We start from the raw sequence: 27,706 nt of genomic DNA, 5'->3' as shown, positions 1-27,706 counted from the left end.
CTTTAAACAATCAACTCATGTTATTAGTTGCTAATAGTAGTTTTAATGCTTTCAAACCATACATGTACCTCTATTCTACTCTTTGCTGTAGTGTTAACATTTTAAACAAAAATGTTGTAATATAATCTTGTAGATTTTAAATAATGTTGTAATGTTATGTATATTTAATAAAGTAAGGCTGCACTTTTTCAAAAATAATGTTGTAATTTGATCCTGTTGTAATGTTGTACAATGTAAATTATGTTGTTATGTAATGTTGTACATTTTGAATGATAAAGTAGCAATGCAATGTTGAACATTTTTAAGTAATAATGTTTTATTTTAATCTTGTAGATTTTAAATAATGTTGCAATGTAATGTACATTTTAAATATAATAAAATAATGTTAAGTTGCACTTTTTTAAAACATAATGTTGTAATTTTGATCCTGTTGCAGTATTGAACATTTTTAATGATAATGTTGTGATATTATGTTGTTGTGCATATGGCAAATAATCAATTCTGCTGCAGAGAAATAAATGGGAGTTTTATTTCTGGAACCATACTGTTGATCTCTATTTGTGAGTGACCCAGTTAGAATTATTTATTGAGCAAAAACAACATTCTCACAGTTTTTGTCATGCTTTATTTTGTATTTTTTCTCTGTTTTAAGCTAAGGTTACTTTACCCCCTGTTTGGATGAAAGTGGACTTTAGTTTTGGAAGAGCTCTATTGCAAGTTATTACAGCAATTTTGCCTGCACAAAGCTTGCACAAAGTTACTGTGAGAATCTAAGCATCCAGAAGGAAGTCAAAGTGTTTCATGTTTAGTAACCCTTGAATGGCTATTGAGGTCTTGTGATGATGACAGAGTTTTCGTTGTTTTTTGGCTTTGAAAATTAGAGCAAGAAGAACATGAATTCTCTTCAACTGCGATAATGAAATCAATCATTTCTGGTGGATTTTGCATTGCCAACTGGCAATCTAATAAAAACTGTCCCATCCTAACTTTTGTACAGTCTGATTCATGTCATAGAGTTAGCTAATTTTGCACATTTTTAAGGTGTAAAATGCTCTATGTTCATTGGCACTGTGTCTTCATTGGCACAGGAACAGCCATGTTTCTTCCAGTCATGCCGATGATTTATCATGGAAATGCACAGCCATAGTTGTGTCTGCACACCTTGCAGAAGGAAAAAGCTCATTTGCATTTAAAGAGACACACACCAAAACCGAGCGTTTTGAGAAAGGCTGTTTAAAGCTGGTTTACACAGGGTCATAAACCGCCTCTGGTGCTTGATCCTTGTTATATTTTGACCAAAGCACGGCATAGATGTTTCATTTAGACTACAAGGGACTAAGAATAGGTGGAAAAGTGGTATGATGTCAGCTCTAATAATGATTTTAGTTAACAGGCTTGCTCATTACATGTAAATAAGAAAATGCTATTAAGGTGGACTGCCTGCCATATCACCCACAGTGTGAGTGGAAGTCCTCTTGAAAACCACACCGTATACCAGCCTCTGGACTCACAGGAGCAATAAAGACAGACACGGGTGGGACTAGGGTTTATTACTTTTAATCAATTCAGCTAGCTACAAAATGTCCACCACTTCACACACTGACAGGATACAGAGAGGGAGTCTTTAATATTACATGCGTTGAGGACATCAATCTCACGGTTGAACCTATTGTGTCATTCAGGTTTAGGTATTTAATCACCTTACTCTAACTACTCGGCATTTTGGCGATTTGGTGTGCATAGCTCTAAAGTACAGAAGCAACAAAAAAACCCTTTTGAATGTATTTTTGTTTCAGAGTATAGTTACTGTTATTTTATACTATCATTATTTTTACCAATAACAAACCACACGGGGAGAATAAACTTACAGATACAGTCTTCTTATAAAAGTAAGGTCTCTCAGAAATATGCGTCTTTGCTTTACATTGCAAACGTTTATTTTTTTCAGAGCATCCAAAACCTATGTTACAATACACAACCAGTCCTCATCTTTCAGCACATAGTCAACATCGTCATCATTGAACTGCATAATCATTTAGAAAACAGGTCATTTTTTTGCAATACAACCCCAAGTCCTCATATTTTTTCAGCTTGAACTCACTTTTTTGATCCCTTTTGCATTATTTTACAACGAGATGGTCACAGTCGGTAAATATATCGAGACAAAAAGAGTGGCACTATTGCAAACTTGCAGGAGTATGGAACGATCAACTGTGTCCTAATACTGAGCATGCGTTTGTCAATTTGCTACTGCCATGTTATCATTTTTTATATATATTTTTCAGACAGGTTTTATTTATAAGACTAAAATCTACCATTTGTCATGCAGAGAACGCACAATTCACATCACTTGGAATGCAATGTCTAATACAGCTACAGAGAGTCTAGTTGCACATTGTCTAACAGTAACTCAGTATGATTGCAATGAAGGAAAATGTACCAACGACTGCCTTTTGATTGTAAGTGCTCTTTGCAATCCCTTTCATCTGTATCGCCGCTCAGTATATCTTAACTTGTGTTTTTCCATTGGTCTTCTCCCTTTTTGTCGTAACAACACCAAAATAAGGAGCATGACAGTAGCCTAAATGGAATGACACAGTTTTACTAAGACGATACTGAGATACTGAAAAGGAAAAAGAATCAAACAAACAGCTTGTATAGCATTCCTATTATATACTTGTCATCCAGAGCATTGTACTTTTAAATAAATATATATATATATTATATATGATATCTATTATTATATATGATATATATATATATATATCGATAAAGAGAATAAAAACTTCACAGGTGAGCTAGAGAGCCATCAAGTCAGCACTATATACAACCTTTGGAAAGAATGATATACGGAGTATAAGAAATCATCTTTTTACGAGGACAATCATCTTGAAAAAGCTCGACAGACGACACACAGAACAACATTTACAATGGGGAGGGGAGGTGATATGTGCATGTGTGCAAACCTAGAAGGTCAATACCATGATGAAAGCATGTCAGCGCCTGACGACGTGCGGCGCGGGAAGCCCACGCTCTGAACTTAGAGCGTTTAGCCACTGCCCAGCATCTTTGTGGCGCGCTGGTTGGCCTCGTCAATCCTGGTCTTGTTGGAATCAGCCTGGGTGGAGGAAAAGGGAAAATGGTCTCAGTTGTTGGCTTTTGTATAAACTTCCCCAGTTAGTCAACAAAGGTAGCTCTTTTTTTTAGTATCAATTTTTTTAATCATAAAAAATTAGAATAAATAGAAAAGGTGTGGGAAAAACAAATCCCTCTTTTTCACTGAAAAGGGACAATACATACATATAACCTTTATTAAATTCAGTGAAACTAAATCTCAGTCCTACCTTCTCCATGATCCTGTCAATCTGGCGGTTCTGGGTGTCGATCTCGTTGCCCATGTCCAGAGCCATGTGGCGCAGGTTACCAATGATGCCGCCCACCTGCTCCAGGTTCTCGTCCATCTCATTTTCTCGGGCATCGTCTGTTACCCTGACAACACAAAGTCACAAAGTTTTAATCCTGTAGAGCCATAAACACCTGCTAACAAACACCACATATTGTCACACTGAGCAGGTTCAGAGAGGTGATGCCCGCTCCCTATGTGATGCTCTCCTCCATATTTCCCCTCTGATCCTGTTCTTGTCTCTCATCACCCCTGAACCTGACCTCTGAGCGGGCAGCTGGACACCAGGAAGTCCCTCTGCAGCAGAGGTTACTCTCTATTTTTGTGCTGTATTTTCTTTGAAGGGAAAGATCTTTAACTTTTAGGGAATTTGATTGTTCTTAAATGACACGTATATCATTAATCATCATGACATTTATTAACCCTTTCCTTCTTTGTGCAAGCTAAATGAAATAAGCTGAAATGAATATAAGTATATTGACACCATTCTGGTCATTTTGGCTTTAAACTACATTTCTTAATGAATAATGTTATTCATTGGAATAATAAGAATTATTATTAATTCTTTAGTGTAAAGGCAGAGGCTGGTTAATGAAATTATCTTCTGCACGTTCATTCGTCCCTGTCTGTTGGGACTGAATCAGGCTGTGCACCACTTCACTTCAGTGAGGAATGATTCTGATGTATGAGACAAAGAAATAAGTGCAGTGGAATTAATTCAACTCTTGACCTCCTTTCTGTCTCTCCTCATCTCCACATTATTTCAGATTTTTATGCTGTCTTTAACAGCAGACTGTTAGCCTGTCTCTAATATCCTCTAATAAACCTAAAATAAAAAAAATGTATCTTTGGTCCGCTGACCCTCCAATCAGAGAGGCTCCTCTTTTAGCAAACATGGCCGGGCATCACAGACTTTCACCTTAAACCTTCTAGCTCAGTTAGAAGGGTACTTGGGGTGTCTGTAAGAGTGATTCAAGATATCTACTCCCTGATCAGGGGGTATTTTTCATCCTGTTTCCTAAACTGAAAGATAAATCTGAGAAATGCTTTCTTTGAATTCATCTTGTGGACGACCACACTCAACCCATCACTGACCCATCACAAAGAATAACAAATTGTATGTTTGAAAGCAAGAGAAAACATTATAAATACTGATGATAAGTGATGTTCTGCTTAAGCAGCTATAACAATACTTCATAGCAACCTTAGGATTATAGCAGGGTTGGCATAATGTGATAATGACGTAGCTACTCAGTAACTTTACTATTACAAATGTTGCAGTAATATGCTAGGTAACTTATATTTTGAGGCTGCAACAGTACTGATCTACAGCTGCAGTGAATGCCAGGACAGACTAATTGTTCATTTTTTCATACTGAATAAAGAAACATTTTAGGGGCATAAAGACATTTATAGAGAATGTTATGGATACTAGAGAGAGAGGCGGCAACAATAAACTTTGGTAAGAAGCATTGGCATAGCAAGCAACTAAAACAGCATCTGTGGACACAGGCTCTAATGTGGGTCTGTTATGGTACACATGTGGTTGTAAAAGTTTTGGATTATTCATTTGTTCTTTAACCTTTTTTGCCTTTTCATTTTTTGTTTTCAATTTCTATTTTGTTTTAATTAGTTTAACAGCTGGCTTGTTAGTTTAGCTTATTTTTTATTTTGTAAAATTTTGCTTGATTTTAGTTTTTATTTGTTTTTGTGTTAGTTATGTAGTATGATGGTCCAGGTCGAGACCCTTAATGTCCAGAAGAGGAAAACATCATACAATTTAAAGTCCCTGTAAAGTGATGAAAAAAATATGTCTTTTAGGTTTGTTGTATGACAGGCCACTGTGTTATCAACCTCCATGCCAAATTTCAGTCATGAAAAACATCTCTAAGTTAAAAAAAAACTAAGCTTTAAAATCATGAAAAATGAGGCAGTAAAATCTGCTCCAGGATGGTGTGGGTGTGTCGGTTGAATGAGCTGAAGCCACGCCCACTCATGAGAATTAAGATCTTTTTATTGGAGCACAGCTGCCTAAAGTTGGAGATTACCTTTACTGTTTTCTGGCACAGATCTCTCTGTTATGATGCTTTTAATGACCCTTAGACCACTGTGGCTGATAGATTTGGGAAATTTACCTCACAATGAACAAAAACACAGCATGTAGCTGGCTGTTAACTTTCAGTGAAGGCAGTGACATCAGCTAACAACAGACTGTACTGTGATGAATTGCTCTGTGGTTTTTATATCATTGTAGAGTTAGGGGGCGGGATAATTCCCGTGGTAATTCTTGTGGTCCTCTTCGGCATGAATGCTGAAACGTGTCCGTTCTGCTTTGCCCAAATAAAACTACCAAAAAATGACCTTTTTGAGTGCTGACGCCTCCTTCTCTAGTAAGTCTTTTTTTGTTGTGCACCTTGAGGAGTTTATTTTTTGGAGGGTGGTCCTTTTTTGGCTTTCTCTAATTCTTCATCAAGGCTGGTGATGTCATTGGCTCAGATATTTGCTCTGCCCAAATATAACCAAGCCAGGAATGAGTTGAACAACTTTCTTACGGGCTAAATCCGAAATTGAGTCACATTTAGATCTCAATGTTTTCAAGTTTACAGCAGCCTCATTCTAACATATCTAGTGTGTTAAGAGACAAAGTTTGGACTTCAATTTACAGGGACCTTAAAGATGTATATTCCAATAATATATTCAAATAGGCAACTTTTTTATTTTCATGTTACTTATTCAAATATGAAATCTGAAAACCAACTTAGGACCTAAAATTACCAATGCGTCACATTTTGACAAATTCAACTAGAACATTCTTCATGCTGTAGAAGGAATTAGCTATTCACTCATCTGCACATTGAAGCTTAAAGCCACTCCAGCATGCACCCATGAGTCAGTGTCCCAGGAAGTGAAGGTTTAGATACTCTTTTTTAAATGTGCTGTGGGAGAACAACTAATGTTAAACATTAAACATGTTCTTAGAGATTTCAAGACATCTTCATACACTGTACTGTATATTTGTATTTATATTTTCATTAATTTAAGTTAATAAAAGACTTGTTGATCAAATATAAATTGAAGCAATAGACTGCAGATGCCATGATAACTGAGAGGGGCAGGGCTTGACGAAAGGTTTGGTCTTAGTTTCCGATCAGTTATTTAACTGAGCCTGGGGATAATATTACAGTTTCAGTTTACAGGTTCATAAGACTGTTGGTGAAGAAGCCCAAAACATGGCCTGTTTTTGATGCAGGATACAAGACTGGATCATTAAATGTGGCTTAAAGTCGATACCAAACCTATTTGAAAGTGTCCTTTTTAAACACTTTTCATTCAGTTTAAATATTTTCCATAGATCTGACATTTTATTCTACTTTGCAAATGTTCCCTTTTGCCATCTTATTTCATTTTACTAGTTCAATTAAGTAAAAATCATTACAACAGATTGCATGAATTATTTTATTAGCTTTTCTTTTGTCATGTTTTGTATTTTAATGTCTTGTTGATGCTCTTCCTCATGTTTATGATGCTTGTGATGATATAAATGTCCCTGTAAAGCACTTTGATTGGCTGTATGTATGAATGGCATTTATAAATAAGATGTTTAGTACAGGTGTACTATAGGTTTTCTGTCCATCACCTTTTTGTCCCTTCATGATTCTCCTGCAGCCAAAGATGCCCGTACCATCTGCACATGTGTACTGCTATCCCTCTCTCTGTCCATCTGTGCGTGCTTAAACATCCTGCCACATCACCTCCTGCTCCGTCTTTCTTATTCTTAGCCCTTCCATTTTTAACTCGGAGTGTTTTGATGCATAAACTCTAAGCCTCTCATACCTGCGGATGAAGCCTCCACTGATGGCCATCTGTTCACGCTCATCGACCACGCGGGCGGGCTGGCTGGCCACCACGCCATCTTGGTTGTTCCCCCAGGCCTTGCTGGCCCCGCTCTTCATCCTGGTTGTCGACAGCGAAGGTGAAGATGAGGAGAAAAGTTACTCAACAGTTAACTAAACATATCATTATTTACCTCAACCAGGCTGGCTTCCCATTAGTCAGATCTACACAGAGAGCCGTGGGTTTGAGGTAGTGTGTGTGGCGTGATCAGCTGACACAAAGGTATTTTTTGGCTTCATGCAACCAGCACATAAATATATGGTGGGGACTAGACTAAGTCAAGCAAAGCATAGCAGGCACAGACTGGTTGATAGATTGGGTTTGGTAAGTTCAAATTCATTCTCTTGTAGCAATCTGTGTGATGTTATATGTTGTATATAACATACTATGCAGAATCAGGCACATGTCACATCTGTTTAGTAGAATCTAAGCATGCATCTAAAAGTAGGACTCAGAATGGATAAAACCCACTCCCTCTCCTTTCCCCCCATTAAATCATCCTCCTGCCACCTCTGTGTGGTTGCAGCGACAAACCCGACCCCACTCCCACAGTGTGACAGAAAACAGAAAAGAGACGAGCTTTTGGCAGACACACAAAACAGAGAGAGTACAGGACTGGAACATTGTTAGGAGGGACGACGGAGAACAAACTGCCAAATGACAAAAGGAAACAAAACAAGAAACTGGAGTGAGTTCACAGAGAATTATAACACCCCCACCTCCAACCCCACCCTGGCTTTGTGATCTTTAAATGTCAGTGCTTTTATTTCAGATGTAGAAATCTGGACAGGCTGGGACGTCCGGCAGCAGTCAGTACGTCTACATGCAAGCAGTAAAAGTTGATTTATTGTGGTAGCCTGACTGTAGACTATCAAAACATGCGTAAAACATATTAGTATGACTTGAATGTACTAAACCCAATTTATAAAAGCCATTAAGACACCTAAATGACACAGAGATCTATTCACTCACGCAATTAAATCTGAACCAAACTGGACTAAGTGTTCTGCACATGCTCTACAGCCCCTATGCCAGGCTTTCACCCAGAAGTAGACAAGCATAAATGCCTAGCATAGCAGGAGTGGCATTGTATCCTGCCATCAGATATCCCCATAAATTAAAGATATGGCCCACATTTGAACATGAAGCTTGACTGTATCATACTTCTTTGTTTCAGCACAAGGCAGTGCTATTTCTGTAAACAAACATTTCGACAAGAAGACTTTACTGATTTGAGTTTTTGTGACTAAACGAAGACAGCACTGTAAATGGAAAACATATTGTCAACCAACATAATAATAATATTTTGATTTATAATACCTGATGGATTATGAAGGATTATAGCAGTACCAATGATATTTTAGGGGCAGAACCAGTGGTAGCAAGGGTCGACCAGGACCCCCTGAAATCTGACTAGCCTCCCTTAAATCCTTAAGATGACTGGCTATTTGCCTTTTCAGTCATTAACTAGCCATTTAAGCATACCCAATAACTAAGAATATCTTAACCATCATAAGATTGCTTTTACTAACTACACAACCCTCAAGGTGAGGCATGTGAAAGTGGCCCCACCACCCTTATATATTTTCCTATGTGTGTATGTGTATGTGTGTATGTTTACAGGCTTGCAGTACAACTAAAACACGCCTGTAGCTATCTTCTCTTTCTCCTATAATGATGCTAACTGGAGCGACCATTCTCTGACCGGGCACAGGCCTTTGAGCTTGAAGTGTTGCAGGATAGATCCACCTGATGACAGGAATGGAATCCGGCCAATCTATTGGCTTTGCACGTTAAAAGAGAGGAGACATCAGAGGGCTGCTGAGTCAGCTGAAGCAAAGAATGGGGGATTGTTTGCACGCCTTCAACCACTGAGCAAGACCTCAATGAGGAATTGCAGGTTTGATGCTTTAAGAAGCCAGTGTATAGATTTGACAAGCTGCATCACCTTCTGCAGACTGGCTGTCACACAGTGCTACCTCAAGGACCAATCACAGGGCTTGCAGTTAAATTATTGAGGAGGTGCATGTCAGTTACATGTGTAGGTCTCTGTATAGGGTCAAAAGCTTTATGGGCCCACAGTGTAACCTATGCAGAATGAATCAGGCTTTAGCAAGGTCAACCAAAACTAGAAATTCCCTCAGTGCTTAATGGGTCAAAGATAGTAGTCTGGTTAATATCCTTAACGAGCTAAAACTGTAGCTCGACTTAACTGTGCATGTAAACGTACTGAATAAGGCAGAGAATGAGGGGTTTGACAAGAACTTTGACACCAACACATCACGTGTGTCCCTCTGTATCTGCTTCTGTTTTAGAGTATAAGATGAATAAAGTTATACTAAAAGGAAAGTGCAAAAACAGCTGTTATGAATGGCACACAAAAGAGTCAGGAAAGAGTAAGAAAGGTGTCAGATCAGAGGTTTATGTGCACATCTTTAGTGTTTTATTAACTTTGTTTCTCTGGATTTTTAAGGCACTTATTAAGGCTGTAACAGATTTAATCTCCCAGGCAGTCTAAAACAGCTGCGACTGAGCAGTGAATCTCCTGTATCAACTCTATTCTGTCATTTTTTGCTTTCTCATAGCAGCATCAGTTGTTGTTTTTAGTTTAACCAGAGAGTGCTGTGTGGATGTATTTTAGCTGTATCAGGGATGGCGATTGCTCAGCCTCCTACACTGCTTTATTAATAGAAATGGACTGAGGCAAGGCTATGCTTGGCTCCCTGTCCCTGCTGACACTCACCAGTGTGGTAAACACTCATGCTACCCTTGTCTGAGTCTGTCCTTTTTGTTCCCAGTTTGTTTCACTCCTTGGCTTCTTTTGTGTCTTTCTATTGCACATCCTCTCCTCTCCTCTCCTCTCCTCTCCTCTCCTCTCCTCTCCTCTCATTTGATTTCCAGTCTCTTCTTCTTCATTGCAATTTACTTTCCTGCAGCTTTCAAGTGGATGTGATGCACTTCTCTAATCAGCTTTGCTGCTGAAACGAGATGATGTGATTAGATCTTGAGAGAATTGCAGACCCCATCATAAAACTAGAACTTTTTCATTCATTAGCTGACTGATTTGATTTATCCACCAATCAAAATCCACAGACAGTGGCATGTAGACAGACCGAATCAGAAAGTCAGCTTATTCTGACGAACAGTGAGCATTCTGAGGGGTTAAATATGATCCCAGCCTCCCCATTTTAATGATGAACTTAATAGAAGAGAGAAATGTGTCCTTTGTCTTTCGAGGGTCCATCTTTGTGTGTTTTCACTTTGACTCAACTTCCCAGCAGGCTATCATGCCACTATCTGATATGGCTGACCTACATGTGAGTGAGTTCCCCCCGGGAGAGGCAGCTTCATGAACACTAATGTTGAAACAGCCAGTGCCGGATAAAAGGGAATTTAGCACAGCGCTCTGCAGGAGCTGTGGCACCGCAGAGAAACTGCAGAGGAGAAATAAGGCAGCAGTGGGCCGGATCGGCACACAGAGCCATGTAAAGACAAGGGCAGCACACAGGACATGCGCACTGGCATGATGCACCCATTTGACAGAAGTAACATGTCTATATCTTTGAAAATATCTCACTGCGCATGTGTCTTAACCCAGTTTTCAGCTCCTGGGAATGACTCCTTTCTTACTTTGGCTTTGAATGTGTCATTTTTGTCTTCCTGTGATGTGTTCACTGCCTTTCTTTTGCCACGATGATCAGTCTTCATTGTTTCGAGCTAAATTAGATTCACTTCCTTTAGGATTTTCTTCACACAGTGTTTCCCCTGTGTTTCTCTTTTAATTCCCAGAAAAAAAGACACACTAGGCTTTGTTCATCATCACTGTTAACATCCTCAGCATCACTGTTCCACTGATGGTGGAAAAGAAATTCTTACAATCTGGGTGTTCATGACCAAAAATGGCAGCATACATAAATAAAACACTAAAAATAATATACATTTATTGATTTTTGAAATTTTTAACATTTTAAGCAATATCAGACCTGATAAAAAATAAACCAAATATGGATTAATTTTTTGGGGGGACTTTAACTCTTTCAGGGTCAGTTTACGAAAATCTTCAATTTTTTAATATATAAAAAACACACACAAAAAATATTTTTCATATACTACATGCAAATTAAATCACATTCAATGGGATTATCCCAGCCTTGGTTATGTATAAAATTAGTAACAAATTTGATATTTACACAATATTTTTTTAAGATTTAAATGAATTGTTATGATTACTGCCATATAAATGGTGACATGCATAAATAGCAATAAAAATGCTACACATTAATTTTTTTCTCCACTTTTTATACATCCATTTTTTTTTCTCAAACTCAGACCTAATCATCAGTTTTAAAGTCCTTGTAAAGTGATAACAAGTCTTTATTTTAGGTTTGTTGTATGACTGGCCATTGTGTTATAAACTACGTTTATAAAATTAAGCTTCAAAATCATTAAAAGTGAGGCAGTAAAATCTGCTCCAGGATGGTGTGGGTGTGTCTGTTGAATGAGCTGAAGCCACGCCCACTCACGAGAAATCGAGAAAGAATGCTTCAGAGAGACAAATTGGAGATTCATTTTACTGTTTTCTGACACAAATCTCTTTATGATGCTTTAATGACCCGTAGACCATCATGGCTGATAGATGTAGGAAATTTACCTCACAGTGACCAAAAAACACAGCATGTAGCTGGCTGTTAACTCTCAATGAAGGCAGTGACATCAGCTTACAACAGACTGTGCTGAGATGAACTGCTCTGTGATTTTATGTCATTATAGCATTAGGGGGCGGGGTATTTCCCAATCAAGACTGGTGATGTCATGGGCTCAGGATTTTTCCCTGCTCAAGTGAAACCAGGCCAGAAAGGTGAACAGCTTTTAAAAGGTCTAAATCCAAAATTCAGTCACATTTAGATCCCAGTGTTTCCACATGTTCATGGCAGCCTTATTTCAACATATCTAGTGTGTTAAGACACAAGGTTTAGACTTCAATCTAAAGGGACTTTAAAATATTGATTAACTTTTAGGAATTTAAACTTATTAGTGACAGTTTTAAAAAAAAAAGATTTTTGTAACATAAAATTATGCAAAAAAGATATATTTTAAAAAATATAGTACATGCAAATTGGATTTCTTTGAATGGGACTATCACAGCCTTGAATAAGTTAATTATCAACTACAGTTTTTTCATATTTTAAGTTTTTAATAAATTGTCCCACTTCGGGTGTAAATGGCTAAAAAAGACACTATATAATATATTTATATCATTTTCATTTAATCAGATATTTTTTAAATTTTACATGCAAATTAAATCTTATTTAAAGAATTTTATGAATCATTAAGCATTATATTAACTTCAGCACCAACTACTACATATTAAAATAATGTTTCCACTTTTTGCACATTTTTTTAAACAAAATGAGACCCATTCAATGATATCAAATACTGATTAATTTTTAGAAAATTTAAATTTAGGTACCAGTGAAATATCTCCAATTTCCAAAATATATTAGAAAAAAAAAAAAAGAAAATAATTATGCAAATTAAATTTCCTTGAACGGGATTATAAAAGCATCGAATATCTAAATGATGAACAATAAATCAGGTTTTATGCCTTATTCATTTTTTATCATAAGATTTCAAAAACATTGTAAAGTGCATGTTTTTTACTGTGAAGGCTAGAGGTTCAAAAACAGTGGTTTTAATAGGTTTCAATGGACATTTTTGGTCAAGAACACCCTGAGTACATATCAAAACTTCTACCGAAAAAAAAAACCTTACCCTCCAAAATGTATGTTGTTGGTATTAACACAGTCAAAATAACCAAAAAAGGAAAAAAAAAAGACCCAAAATGCTGTAAAATGGCCTCATCACTCTCTATGGGTTAATATCAGCATCATCATATGTAGCAGTCCTGTTATGAGTTGCATTGTCATGCATGCATGAGCATTCAAAGGGTCATGCTCGCCAGTCATTCCATGTCATTGGCGCTCTGTGGCTCTAAATGGTGGAGGGGGGAGAAGGTGCTGAGGGGGAAACAGAAAGGTCTCATATCCTGCGAAGAGGTGAAGATCTGCTAAATGTTAGAGCGGTGTGGTAGAGATCATGCAGATGAGGAGAAGTGTCAAACAGTTCTGGACCAGGCTGACCAGAAGCAGTTTGGTACCAAGATCATTAAACTTTGAGCAGAATCAACACACAAAATGATCCGAGCACCAAGCGGCTTCAGGAGCCACAGCCCTGCTCTTTTAGTTCAATCTAGATGATTTTATTGTCCGGAGGGCCAAAGATATCATCCAATCAGGAATAATCTACAAGTAAGACTTCTAGGATGGCTGCAGCTGCATGTAGAGTAGAGGACTCCCATTATAAAGGTCTTTGGAGAAGTGGAAGCTTAGAGAATAGGGCACTTGGAGAATGGTACTTGGTAGAAGAGTGTTAAGAGGCACTTATACATGAACCATGGCCTTGGCTGAGTGAAGAAGAGCTTATGTGAAGGACTGGACTTTTTATAGGATTTTGGTCTTTCCGATGTATGTACACATCTGGTTTGTGCAATAGCAGCAGCAAACAGAGAGGAATGTTTGAATAGCTATGAATTCTGGGATTATGTATGTTGGGGGTCCAATCCAAAGGAGAACATCCAGAAGAACTCAAGGCTGCTGCATGTGCCCGCGCTCATCTACAGAGTGTTTCTACACTGTCTGTGTGTCAAAGTTGAACTGAAATTTAAATTTATGGTTTAAAATATGAATCTATCTCACTGGCATTTGTGCTGTTGTTTTGTAAACACTACAAATACCAAAGGGTGGCAGGTTGTTTATTGCATTGCAATATTATTTTTTATTTATATTTCTTATTTATGTATTTTTTTATTTATTTCTTATTATTGTTTATGCTTAATCTTTTTTGTTCATTTATTATTATTCATTTTTAATTGCTTTATTATCATTAATTCAAAGTAAACATATTGCAAATTTCAGAATTTATCACTGTTAACTTGAAAATATTTTATGCAACAAAGTTATACAATTTTTTTTTTTTTTTTTTTTTTTGCAACTGAAGTCTTTCCAGAACTGGTATTAATTAGGATAGGATTGGGTAGTATCTAGTTTCAAACACTTTTAAACTTTCCCCAAATTTTCCTGTGCTTCATAGAATTTATCATATTATGCAAGAAGCAGGTTGGATCAAGCACTTGGCAGTAAGCATAGCGCCTCTACATGCATTTATTCAATCTATTGAGAAAAACCCTTTTGCCAAGTCTAAAAACCACTATAAGGATACTTAGTCTTTATAGCGATTATTGTTGCAGTGTTGTTCACACACTTCTATGGTAAACTGAATTATATTAGAACAGGTGATCAAATTAAGTTGTCCTATTTTCTTCTCCCTCTGTGTACACAGGCACATGTGCACTCACTTTTCTCTCTTGCACTTAGAAGTTGTAAAAAATTTAATTAAAACATTTTTATCAGAGAGGAACTGTTAATGTTAAGTAATGTTTTATGTGCAATGCATAAGTGTGGTGCCATCACATACGGTGCAAGTATGAGCGTGCCTGTAGAGTGAATTATTCTTGGACGAGTTATTTCATTTGACAGATTAGGCCTAAACCATTAACGGGAGTTCTTTCATCACTTTTATGGCATCTTCAAACACGGTGGTGCTGCTGCTGGAAACAGACACATATTTTTAAGGCATTTATTGTGATCATGCTCACATTTTCATCACAGTAATTAATGGATTAACATGGCTATTTTTAAATGCCCTTGGCTGGGGTATTACTATATTACTGTACAGACTTAGTTCTAATATTGTCAAGCCAGGCTTTGCACTCTCTCAGAAGGAGCTAATGAGCCTCACTTGCTAGTTTACACTTTTTAAGCAATTAAACAGATGTATTCTCACAAATACAAAATGTTGTAGAGTCCAACACTTTGAACTGCCAATCTTGTTCAGTAGTAGCATTATCATATTTCCTTGGAAAAAAGAGAATTTAAATCTCAGTTCAACTTTTAGCGTACATTTTGTTTGTGTGGGTATTAGAAAAAGTCAAAAAGAAAAAAAAAAAAAACAAAACATCATGGCCTCCCCTGTCCACCTCATGATGATGTAAAGTCAGTCTAGGTTTTTTAAACTGGAGCAGAGCGGACTATTGGCTGATGGCCATCATGATGTCACTTCTACCTCCATTAGTTTTGGTTCCTGAGATATTTGTTCTTAATTCTGAATGGCAGGCAGGCAGGCAGGCAAGCAGCACCTACTTGTTACATGGACAGGAGCAAAGACCACAGAATTTCCCTAGATCGTTCAAATTCTTTTCTGCATCCTTCATGTCCTTATTGATTTGGTCCATTCCCTCCTCGATGCGCTCCAGTTGCTCTGATTAAACACAAGTCATTTATCCCCCACAGAACGAAGCACGAGAAGAGAGAAGAAGAAGAAAGAGGAAGAGAGAAAGAGATAAAGAAAGGACAAAGGAGAGAAGACAACAACTTCAGACACTCACTGTGACGAGAGAAAGTCAAACAGAAAAGAAAAAAAAAGAGGAAAAACTGGACGCCACCACATATGTAAAGAACCTTTGGGGCACGTTGTCAGTACCTACTTGTTACATGGACATATGAAAAGCCCACAGCATTTCCCTAAATCTTTTAAATTTTTCTCGGCTTCCTTCATGTCTTGGTTGATATGGTTCATGCCATCTTCAACACGATCGAGTTGCTCTGGTCAGGACAAAGGGATGACAGTAGTGGAATGAATTTCATTGACTGATCGACAGAAATATGAGTTATGAAGAGCAGTAAGTGAGTCAGATTCACACTCTGCTGTGGATGTGCATTGTGTGGCAGAAATAGAGATAAACTAAGCTTCAGGTGGGTACACTGATTTGGTGGGATTAACTACAATGCTTCATACACAGTTTTGGATCTACATTGTCCCATTGCTTGCTGGGAATTAGAATAGATTATCTACTTTAAACTCACATGTGCTCAAAAACAAGCTAGATCAAGCTGTTAGCAAGCTTATAATAAAGACAAAGATGGATGGAAACGCTACCTTGGCAGTGTCTTCTGGATGCAAGTTAGCACTGATTATAGTAGCAGGAAAGGCTCCTAAGAGCAAATGAATCTAATTCTTTTTCTTCATTTATTTTATTGCAACAAAAAAAAAGGCAAAACGGCTTTAGCTTGGTTTATTTTCATTATAAGGTTCTATTCATTCTAACAACTACACTATTTTTAAATGTCTAAATATGAGCTTTATAGCTCCAATAATACACATTCCTGTTGTCTTTAGCTCAGCTCAGACCAGAGAGACACAAAGTGATGAGTTCAATCTTGCATCTGCTCTCAACAGTCCACTTTACAGTCCAACTTCCTTACACCACTGCAGCTTGGGGAAGATGATGTATCATTTTCATAGACATGACTCACATAACTCCATGATTTATAGTGATGCATTTTCTTGTTGCTGCATAGATAATCTGTCACTATAAGAGGTCAAGCGCTGCACATTTATTGATGTGCACATGCCAGTGCATGCACACAGAAGCAGTTGTACATACTTTAGTGTTTTCATTCTCTCCTCTCACAGTTTGACAGTTTATCATTTTCTGCATCTCACATCATGCATCTGCATGATAATGTGTAACATTTGGTTCTGACTCCTCACTGATTCCTTATCATAAAGATGCTTTATGCATGTTTTTTGTCTTCAACATCCTCTCCTAGACAACTGTTCTACAGACCACCGCTGTCAGACACACAAAAACTTTCAAAGAAAAAGGTAGCTGGATTAAATTTTTGTCTAGGGTTAGGGTGACTGTTAAGGTAAGGGGTTAGGACATCAAAAGTTTAAAATTAAAAACTTGACCTACAAAACCTGATTACAAAATGTTTAATAAAGCTGACTAAACAGTCTGCATACAGGAAAAAAAAAAATGTATCCTTTAAAGCGAAAGTTAATGACTGTTCGTTAGCTACATTAGCTTATGCTATGTTTGCTGAAGCTAACTTTGCTATCTTTATATAGCTATCATGGCTAAAGTAGCTATATTGGCTCCTTTGTCCACAAAAATAACAGAACTATATTGGCTTACATAGACTGTTACTACGTAGTTAGAGTCCTTATGTTAGCTTTAGTAACATATATAAAGCTTACATCAATGATGCCAACATCATTATGTTATCTTTGTATAGGTATCATGGCTAAAGTAGTTATATTGGCTCCTTTGCCTACAAAAAGGACATAGTTAAACTGACTCACATAGACTTTAAGTACATAGCTAGAGTCGTTACGTTAGCTTTAGTAACATAAACAAAGCTACCATGAAAGCTAACATCCCAAAACCTAACATCATAGAAGCTAACACCACAAAAGCTAACATCACAAAAGCTGACATTGGAAATGCTAACATAGGAAAAGCAAACAACACAAAAGCTAATGTCACAAAAGCTAACCCTGGAAAAGCTAACGTTGTAGAAGCTAATGTTGCAAAAGCTTACATCATAAAAGCTAACATCGCTAAAACTAACACCATGGAAGCTAGCATTGCAAAAGCCGGCATCATAAAAGCCAGCATTGCCATAGAAAATGTTGCTGAAGTGGAAATTGATACAATGTTAATCTGGCAAACTACATCACTTCCATCCTGACAGTGGTGGTGCATCTTACACTGATCTGCTTTCTGCAGCCAGACCCTTTTAACACGTCTCACTGATGTGCACAGGTGATGAAGCTGACAGGAGTGTTTTTAGGACTGAATCAGGGCCTGTGTTCACAGCCTGCACTTTCTACACTGGTTGTCCTCACAACCAGTTTTTAGAGTACTTCTGACCAGTGTTTACTGTGGCTAAAGCTAAAAAGTTGAATCTTTCTTTAGTAGGATATGTAACATCAGTTTAAAAAAGCGCTATTTAAAATAATCTCACCAAGAAAACCCAAGACTCTTGGTCTGAACTGGGCTTAAGGGAACAAGAATGTGAAATAGCTCTTGTGTGATTCAAATCAACTGTAACTGAGTTTATCTGTTGATATTTCACCAAAATAAAACAAAGGAGTCCTTTAAAGCTGTCTGATGTGGGGCAAGTATAATAATCAATTTGCTAATAATGTATCTTTTGTGATTGAAATGTAGCAATACAAATGAGTAGCTTTTTATCCCTTTCAGATGTTGTAGTATTTCTCTGAGCCCTGGAAACAGCTTTACAAGTCCCAAATGTTGCTGGAATCATTCAAAAACATCTAAATATATATTTAAGAGCAGCTGAATGTCTCTTATAGGCTGTATCTGAATGAAGGAGCTTGGCGATCTTGTCTCTCTAATAATAAAGAGATGCTTCTCTAAATTGCCTCCTGTATCAGTTTCTTTGTATTACATTGTTAGATTTTGCTGAAACGATGTTGTAAATTAAACCGACATGTTCGACTAAAACTGCCTGCGTTGCTTTGTCTGGCTTTGCAAATATTTAGGGAACTGCAGGAACTGTACGTATAATTGGATTCTGGTTTATGAGCATCAGCGCCTTTGTCATGCTGATGTGGTGGATGGTGTGTTGGTGACTTTCTGCAGCACAAAGAGCTTTCCATCCCGCGTGTGATTAAAGGAAATAAGGTGCAGGCAGCGTGTGGAGGGGTGAGGCACAGTTAAATATGGAACGGATTCAAAAAGTACTTCATTGACTCTCAGGTTTGTAAAACCCCTGGTTGGCATGCATTTATGGAAATGCATTCCATTCAAATGTGAAGGATCCATGTAGGGTCTGTAGAGTGAGGTGGGGTGATGACTTGATCATGATTCCCTGATTTAATGATTATTAATGAGAATGATCATCTGCTAAACTTAAATCTGTAACTCCACCTAGAGCAAACCTTGGTTCCCTTTAATAACTGTCTCAGGAACAAATGAAATTGAGCTACAGGCTCTTCTGCCTGCACAAATCAATAATACAGGGTCAAATGTCAGCTCAGGCTTGCAGCTGCCCGTGTGTCCAGTCAGCCATTGAAATTGGTTTCAGAGTGGTGATCCTGTGGTGAAGAATTGCTCTTGGGATGAGGGGATAAATGGATGGTCACAGGAGGGGTGGACAATCAAACTAGTGCAATTAAAGCTCCCTCTTACAGGATTGGTGAATTGCTTTACATCCCCTCCAGCCAATGGGGAACTGAGGTATGTTCCCTTTAATAGATACACAAAGAATGCATTTACATGGACTTTAGTATCCTGGTTTTGGTTGTTTTTTACATTAAGTTTTCACATCAGGCATGTTTTTTTGTTTCATGCCTGAGCACGATTGCTCCCCTTCACTCTCCCTTCTGGTCTGCGTTCACATTAGTAGCATCACCATGTGTGTTTGGTTCCTTGCTGCTCAGAGGATGAAATAAGTTCATGCTGCACAGATTTGGAGACAGGAGATGTTTAGGTGAGCACAGGTGCGTTCATATCTTCCATGTACTTCCAATGTGAATCCACATGCCTCTACCTCTACCATCTCTACAAGCTGACCTGGGCATGGTAGCCTGAGCACAGTACAGTTGTGCCCAAGTCTTTAAGTGAGCCACCCTGAGTATCCTGTATTGTGTTTAGGCATGTAAACATCAAATCCTGCTTTCAGCATCCACGAGAAGCCCTTATTGGATCTTGAGAAGCCTAATTTTGCCACACAGAGATAACTGTGAGTAAACAGGATACTGTATCAAGTCTACACCTTACCCCATTTTCTGACAGTTGTGTCTTACTTCCAGAGTGACAAAGTAACTAAATCTGGACTTTTTGCAATGAAAGACTACAAGAAGTTTAGATAGAAGAAAGCATTGAAATGTAGACCTATTAAAGCCTGAAGTGAACAGGCTATGGGACGCTACTTTTGCAACATGTTTGGTGGAGAAAGTCAGGTTAGGGTTAATATTTGTAGTTGTTCTTTTCTCTCATTGTCAGAAATGAGGTGGGTACACCACATCTATCACGAGATGTTTGAATTTAGTGCTAAGCTCTTCTGGGAATGGCAGGACTTTCCCAGAAGGTGATTGGACAAACATTGTTTCTGTCAATTCATGACCGGCCAATCACAGCCACAAGACAAAATGAGGTAGTAGACATGCGCTGCTCCAGTGCTAAGCTGAGCTATACAGGATAGACCTGCCATAGTGTTGGAAGGAAGTTTGTCGCTACCACAAAATGTGTGCTGAAGTGTAATTGGGAGATGAGACGCTTTTGGTGGCTATTGTTTTAATAAAGAAATGTGGTCAAGCGACATCTAAGCTAATCGCCCTACAAGCTGCCATTGTATGCGCCGCCTTACAGTACAACTCAAACCCACCTGGAACAATTGCAAACTCATGCTAAAGCAGGTCACGAGAAGAGCGAAAATACTTTCCATCATGATAAGCTTACAGTGCTGCTCTTTGCTCTTTGTTTCATAAAGAAACGTGGTCCAGTTCTGATAAAACTGCAGCTATACTGAAGCTTCATCTGAACCACATTGGTAACAGCCATTGCAAACGGCTTCTGGTATGACTAAACTGTACCAGTAGCTACCACCTTATTTCCGCTCAAATGACTCTGATTGGTTCAAGCAGTTTTAAGATCTGCACAAACGTTGTAGATCAGAGCTTTGCAAGATGACTTTGCCTGATGACAGTCTGCTGGTCAGTCGATCTGCTTTGGTTGGACAAGGTTAAAATACACCCCAATCGTCTTATTTTTCTTAGATTTCTTAGATTTGTGTTGTAAAACATAAACATGGAAGGCACTAGTATAAATAGGATGCAATAATCAGAAACCAGGATACTAGTATTTATCATGCCCTGTATACAGGGACATGAATAACCAGGTTTCTCTAAAAACCTTATCCAGAATTTGATCCACATTTGGGTTAGTCTCATTACTGTGATACTCAAGTCCATGTAAACGCGCTACCTGTCAGTTTTAACTATATGAAATTGCAAGTTTTATTTTATCTAAGATGATCTTTTTGTCCTTTTTGTCTTTTATTATGACAGAACAGCTGAAGGAGACAAGAAATATGGGATGAGAGAGTAGGGGAAGACTTGCACCAGTCAGTGCCAGGATTGGGACCTGACCCTGCGACCAATGCACTGAGGACCGCAGCCTCTGGACATGGGCGCCTGCTCTCCCACCTGAGCTAAACCAGTACTTGGTATTACACATTTTAAACCTTTTTATTAAGTAATTTATTGGTTTATGTGTTGTATGATTGGCTGATAAGAAACTGCATCTGACCAGGGATTGTACAAACCTGTAAATGGATAGATAGAGAAGTGATAAAAATTTTGTCACTACCAGCTAAATCGATCGTTTTCTTATCAACCTGTTTTCTTATTTTTCTTTCTGTTTTTTTACATCCTTGGACCGTAGCCTGATGGCAGGGCTTCATAAGCTGTCCTCAGATCAGCTGAGCATTTAGAAGAGTCTGAAGATCTAGAGAAGTATCTTTTCACCAGAATTATGTCAGAGAGTGGATTATAAAGGCAGCATTTCTGATTCAATTAAAGAGAATAATCAAATTATAGTAAGTCTTCATTGTTTCTTACTAATAACTGAAATGATAAACCTGACTGTTTATACAGCTCATTCGTCAGTCTGCTGAATAGAAAAATCTGCTGGCGTCAAATTCAAGGCCAGTAAGAAGTGAAAATAACATTCCTTCATCTGAATAGCTGTCATTCTGAAGAAGATTAAAAAGCACAGATAGATCCAAGGACAGCCACCCTGCCATCAAATGTCACAGGGCAGACACTAAAACCCATCAGGATTTGGTGCAATGAAGGATTAATCTGGGTGCTAAGCTGTAGGTTATGGCACTGCAGTGGTTGGCATGAAATATTACTCTGGAAATATTTTGGCACTTTAAAGATTTCCTTCCATTTCCCTTGTGAGCTAAAGAAAATTAAAAGAAAAGGTTTGGCAAATCAAAATTAGTAAAGCAAACAAAACAAAGTTAATCAAAGGAAACAAAGGTGAAACAAAGCTGAAAGAAAGAAATTTACCCAAAGTTAAAGAGGCATCCTTTACCAGTCAAATGAAGCATGCTTTAATAAAAGTGCAAACAAAAAGAAAGAAACAAAAACTCAAAGAAATAAGGGACAAAGGCATTTAAATGAACATCTGCATAAGAAACAATCCATCTATTAGCAGGTGTCATATGATAAGTAATATCATCAACAGTGATATTTATAAATAGTCTTTCCCAGTCAGAATGTATGACTTATTGATTATTTTAAAGCAGCTTCAAAGCTATATATAGCAATGAAACAGTATCTGCCATCTTTCAGACTTACCTCCCTGCTCGTCCAGCATAACCAAAGTCCTGATGCCGGCATCTTTGCTCTATTTCCGAAAGAGAGAGAGAGAGAGCCAGGTAGAAATGAAGGAGAAAAAGAACAAAAGAGAAATAGAGGTCAGGAGTGAGGCTACAACATTTTAGGGAATCAGCGGTGTGCAGAAAATGAGAGCTAGTCTAAGCAATTCCCCCTCAACCTTTAGCTTTTTGACCTCTGATAGACACTGTTTTTGCCTTGGTGCTGAGTTGCAGAGTTGTAACATTAGACTAGTCTACTAACTTTGTTTTTTTTCATGAAATTTAACACAAAAGCTCCAGAAAAAAATCCCCCATTTCAGCTGGCAATGTTAGCCAAGAGTAACAACTGTGATAGAGATTTTGAGATTGACAGAGTTAGATCAATATTACACACATGTCAATAGATTGAAAATGAAGCAACATGCTTTAGCTTTAATAAGCATTAAAATCTCAAAGGCCAGGTCAGTTAGCCCTTTTAACAGCTGGAATAAGATTAGTTTTTCTTAATGCAGTATTTGGATAAATAGTGCAATAACAACGATGGATAATGAACACTTCTTCTATGTTGATAAGAACTAGAGCTCTATTTTCTACTCTAATCTTTGCCTCAGTGTTGATTTGGAGTGGAGTTGTCATAAATCATAAAGTTATTGCATTAAATCCCCTGTTAAAGTCTGCAGTCATTTCAGCACCATGGGGAAATGGACAGCTCCTTTGGTTTCAGGTGTTATATGTCATGTCTGAGCAGTCACAGCGCTGTCCATGGTCCTGAAAGCTTTATCTCTGACCTCTGTGCAAACACAATAGCCTTGGTCACTCAGTGTTTCTGCACACTGAGTATTTTTTTTGTGTGTTTTTCAGATCTGTAATCATAAAGATAAAGTAACATATGAGCATATCCTGTGTGCAAATGTATGTGCGTGTCTGCTCCCTAAGGAGCACATGGGCCCGTCATAATAGCTTGAACTGGAACCTGTCGTAACTACATTACACAACTGATAAACAGTGCAAGAAAGGCTGAAAAATTTAAAGCGCTTAAAATAAATTACTCTGAAGTCTTAGAAAATAAACAAATATAACTCTCTATTTTTAAGTGACTTGTTTTACACACTGGGCTATTTAAATTAGTCTTTTATGCTGAAGTCAGGCCAGACCTTAAAAGCAAAATCACACACTTTACTATGTCTGTTTTTAAAGGTGCTATATGAAAAAAAATATTATCCTGACTGAAGAAATGTCTACTTGTTAAGTCAAATATCAGTTAAAAGGAAATTAATTTGAATAATATAATAAGTGTGTCTTAAAAATGTTAAATATTGAGTCTATACAGTAGGTCTCATGAATTCCTCTCCCTATTACACTGGGATCCTTGTGTTTATGCTCCTGTTCTCCCAAAGGAGCAAATCAGAATATTTGCTCCCCCAACATCAGCATGCAGCCAGCATTGATTAGAGGAGGCGATGGTCATTTGGCAATTACACCTTGGCAGGAAAAAGCCCCAGGAGATTAACACTAACGCCGCTGACAGCCGAGGATAGCATTGGATTTCAATGGACAAATGACACAGCCAAACCCAGGACTACAACAGCTGTTTCACCTTTACTACATGTATTCGAGGTTGCCTTTATATTTTAATTCAGAAGAAGGGTTTTGGTAACGCTTTAGTTAAAAGATTCACATTTATCAGTCCATGCATGAAATAATACATAAATCCCTGATGAAATAACCACAACACACAGTTCTAAGAGCATTTCATGCATGACCTCATACATTAATTAATAGTGTTTGAATCTTACTACTACGGGTGCACTTTAGTTAAAGTTTCTCCTCAGATGATTCTTTGACCACAAACATATGTTTCAGCTTGAAGCTTTGACATGAATCTACCTGACGACAGACATGGAATCAGGCCAATCCATCTGCTTTGTAAGGTTAGAGCATTTGTAAACCGTTAACTAAAGCATTCCACTGGAAGATTCTGAGCCTTTTAAAATTTTATTCATATTTCTTTCTGACCATAAACCATGTGAGCAGCTGTGCCTGCATGAGTGCCTCAGCAAAGCTGTAAGTCACTGATCAGGCTGCTTGGCTGCGGGTTTTTATAATGTAAACATTGGAGGCAGAGGATCCAGCTAAACTTGCTTATATGCAACTCTTCTCCTCCCTCTGCTTCTCAGAAATGCTGCAACACCACGCTAAGATGTGGCACCTGGCACAGCCTGATAGGCATAAATAAGATTATGGTGTGTCAGTGTACAAACACACAATAATGCACGCATACACACCATTAAACACACCATCCATCCCCCCTCTCTGCCTTCTCAGCAGTTTGGGAGGAAACCACATTGATGTTTGAGAGGCGAGAAGGGAGCAATAAGGAAACGGAGCTGTATAAATTAGTCTGGGATTTTGCAAACCTCAGTCCAAAAAAATCCCAAAGTAGCTGAAATGTTTCCCCGGGGAAAGTCCAAGGACAAATCAAGCATGATCCGGTACAGCTCAGAGGACAGCTCAATACGGGGACTTTATTCACATGAGGGGGTCAGGCTTTTAGATTTTAGCGACATGACTGAAAGCCTTTCTTAACTTTAAATATCAGATTAGACGAGTTGAATGCTCTTAATAGATAATAATAAAGACTACCTTAATCATAATACCTTAATCTAGAAGGAAAAAACACAACCTAATCATCCTGTTTCTTTTTAAATAAAGAACAAGTCTATTATAATGAATATGATAGCCCTTACTTTTGAACTGGTTGCAGATAAACCACAGTACAGTACCTTCTTCAACACTATTCTCTTCTTTTTTAAAGCAGTGCATGTTTGGGGGATTTTTTTTTTGCTATATTTGCCTGGAATGTCACTAAAACCATTAGCCCTAGAAAAGATTTCATTACCGTGCATATAGGTCAGGACTAGATTAAAGAAATCATACGCTTTAGAGAAAAAGTCTAAAAATGGTGTATTTATTGGTGTAAAAATGGTATAGAAGCATGTGAAGTAGTCTTCTGCCTGTACTGTAATGGTAGGGTGGGGCTTTGTGAGGAGATATGTCGGCGGATGATCAATATGACCTTGAGATCCACAGAGAGCTTGCCAGACGCCACCACCCCCCAGCTGTCCACGCCTTTTCTCTGCCTCTATCCTTCACTCCTCCTTTAATTCCCCTCGTTTCTGTCTGCTTTTGGCACATCTCTCAGTCTTACTGTCCCTCGTTCTCCTTCAGTCTCAGTTTAATGCAGCATTTTTAGTTGCTTGTATGTTACATGACCAACTGAAAAACCCCTATAAGTCTGTGTGATGATGTGTATTCATCCTGTAATTTATAGCTCTGTAATAACAGCTCTTTCCTCTTTATATTATCCTATTAAAGCAATTATGATCCAATTCTAATATTAAAACACAACTATAGTTCTTATAGAGGGTTGCTGCACATTTTTTTTACAACCAAATTAATATCTTTTAAAAACCTATCAGGGTTGGAATTTAATGTTTTCATCTGTGGCCAGTGGATTAAAAAATCTACCAGCCAAAAACATTTTTTTACTGGCCACTCTATTCCTACAAGCAACCTTGTTTAATAAGATATTATATGATAATCAAGGTTTTCAAGCTGTAAGCTATTCCAAAAGAGAGCTGGTGCAAAAGTTGGACTTAGTTCCAGCTGAGCTCGCTAACAAGTTAGCAGGCTGCTAACTGGTTGTATGTCAAATAATGAGAACATGAATGATTTTTCATATGCTGCACATGCTAAATGTTTTGTTTTTGGCACGAATATAATGCATATGATTCCCCTTGCAGCAAAATCCAAAGGCAGATGATAAAGTCAACTTCTGCAACCTCAGCATTTATGCTAGTTGAATCCTGGGTCAAAGCCAGGGATGGAGACTTTGAAAGTGCACAAAACATCTAGTCCAGTTTGGGCCTGATTGCAAGAGTAAATCAATTGTAAACTGAATTATCAGCGTTTTGGTCTCATTCTGAGACTTTTTTTAATAGTTAGTTTGGGGCTCTTAGCTGGGAGAATTCAGACAGACAGAAACAGGGATGGGAGGGTGGGGAATGACATGCAGTGAGGGAGCCACAAGCCAGACCTGGACCAGGGCTGCCCCCTTATACATGGACAGCCCTTGTATGATTTCAGTGTGACTAACATACATGCTTAAAACCTGACAAGGTATTTCAACTCAAACTAACTGAGGGAACCGATTGCCTTGAACCACTTAAGGTGACAAATCTAAATAATTAAAGACCCTGAAAAGTGAAATGCAAAATGTGTGTCTTAACAGACTAGATATGTTGGAATAATGTTTCTGTAAACATGTGAAAACACTGAGATCTCCATGTGACAGAATTTTGGATTTAGACCATTAGAACGTTTTTCACTTCTTTCCTGGCTGGGTTTAATTTGGACTGGGTAAATGGGCAGTAACGCCACAATCAGTCCAGTTTTAATCAGACTAAGGCAACAATTTAACTTTTTCTACCTGCATGTAAACGTACTGAGTCTGCTCGGTCCAACTTTGGAAGACTAAAACTTTGTGTTAAATACAAGGAAGGAGATACAGTTTCAAAAAAGAAAAGCTAAGGGAAAACAATCTTGCTAACTTTTTAATGAAAAGAGGTTTTTTCCCCTACAAAGTAAGTCTTCACATTTTCAGTCATAGAGATCAGCTCTGCTCTGCTCCTGTGAGAAAACCTGCTGTATTTGTCTATTGTTTCCTCATGTGTCTTGCTACAGAGACATCCTCTGCTCCTTTCTCAATGGTAAACTGTTGAAAGCTACATGCTGCTCTTTGTTAGAGAATCAGAATAATGGGGACATTGTTAATAACTGTAATTTGTAATGCTGACTCCCTCAGATTCACAGTTACTGAACAAATGGAAGAATTGTGCAGTTTGTCAAATGTTAAACCTCATTAATAAAAGAGATTTTCAATCAAGAGCCCATAATATTGAATTTGCATGTGATGAAAATATATGCTTAAACCATGTTCCTACTGTATTTCCTTTAGTATACTCTCTTCTAAAAGGCTGAAAAAATCATTTACAATGACAGTTAAATGGAAAAACTGTAAAATCAAACTTCT

At 37.9% G+C, this 27,706-nt stretch overlaps 1 protein-coding gene across 1 annotated transcript in view; it reads right to left on the bottom strand.

Annotated features, from left to right (window-relative positions):
* Positions 1-1,541: 1,541 nt before the first annotated feature.
* Positions 1,542-27,706, bottom strand: part of snap25a (synaptosome associated protein 25a) — a 60,921-nt gene continuing 34,756 nt past the window's right edge. The window contains exons 4-8 of the mRNA XM_041806203.1: positions 22,595-22,643; positions 15,556-15,673; positions 7,238-7,357; positions 3,345-3,489; positions 1,542-3,118 (exon numbers count right to left, since the gene is read on the bottom strand). Coding sequence (XP_041662137.1) covers positions 3,050-3,118; positions 3,345-3,489; positions 7,238-7,357; positions 15,556-15,673; positions 22,595-22,643 — 501 coding nt within the window. The 3' untranslated portion in view covers positions 1,542-3,049. The remainder of the gene's footprint in view (positions 3,119-3,344; positions 3,490-7,237; positions 7,358-15,555; positions 15,674-22,594; positions 22,644-27,706) is intronic.

Source organism: Cheilinus undulatus, linkage group 14 (genome assembly GCF_018320785.1).
Source record: "Cheilinus undulatus linkage group 14, ASM1832078v1, whole genome shotgun sequence".
NCBI classification, from domain to species: domain Eukaryota; kingdom Metazoa; phylum Chordata; class Actinopteri; order Labriformes; family Labridae; genus Cheilinus; species Cheilinus undulatus.
Note: the sequence above shows the minus strand (reverse complement) of the source record. Positions and strands in the feature narration are given on the sequence as shown.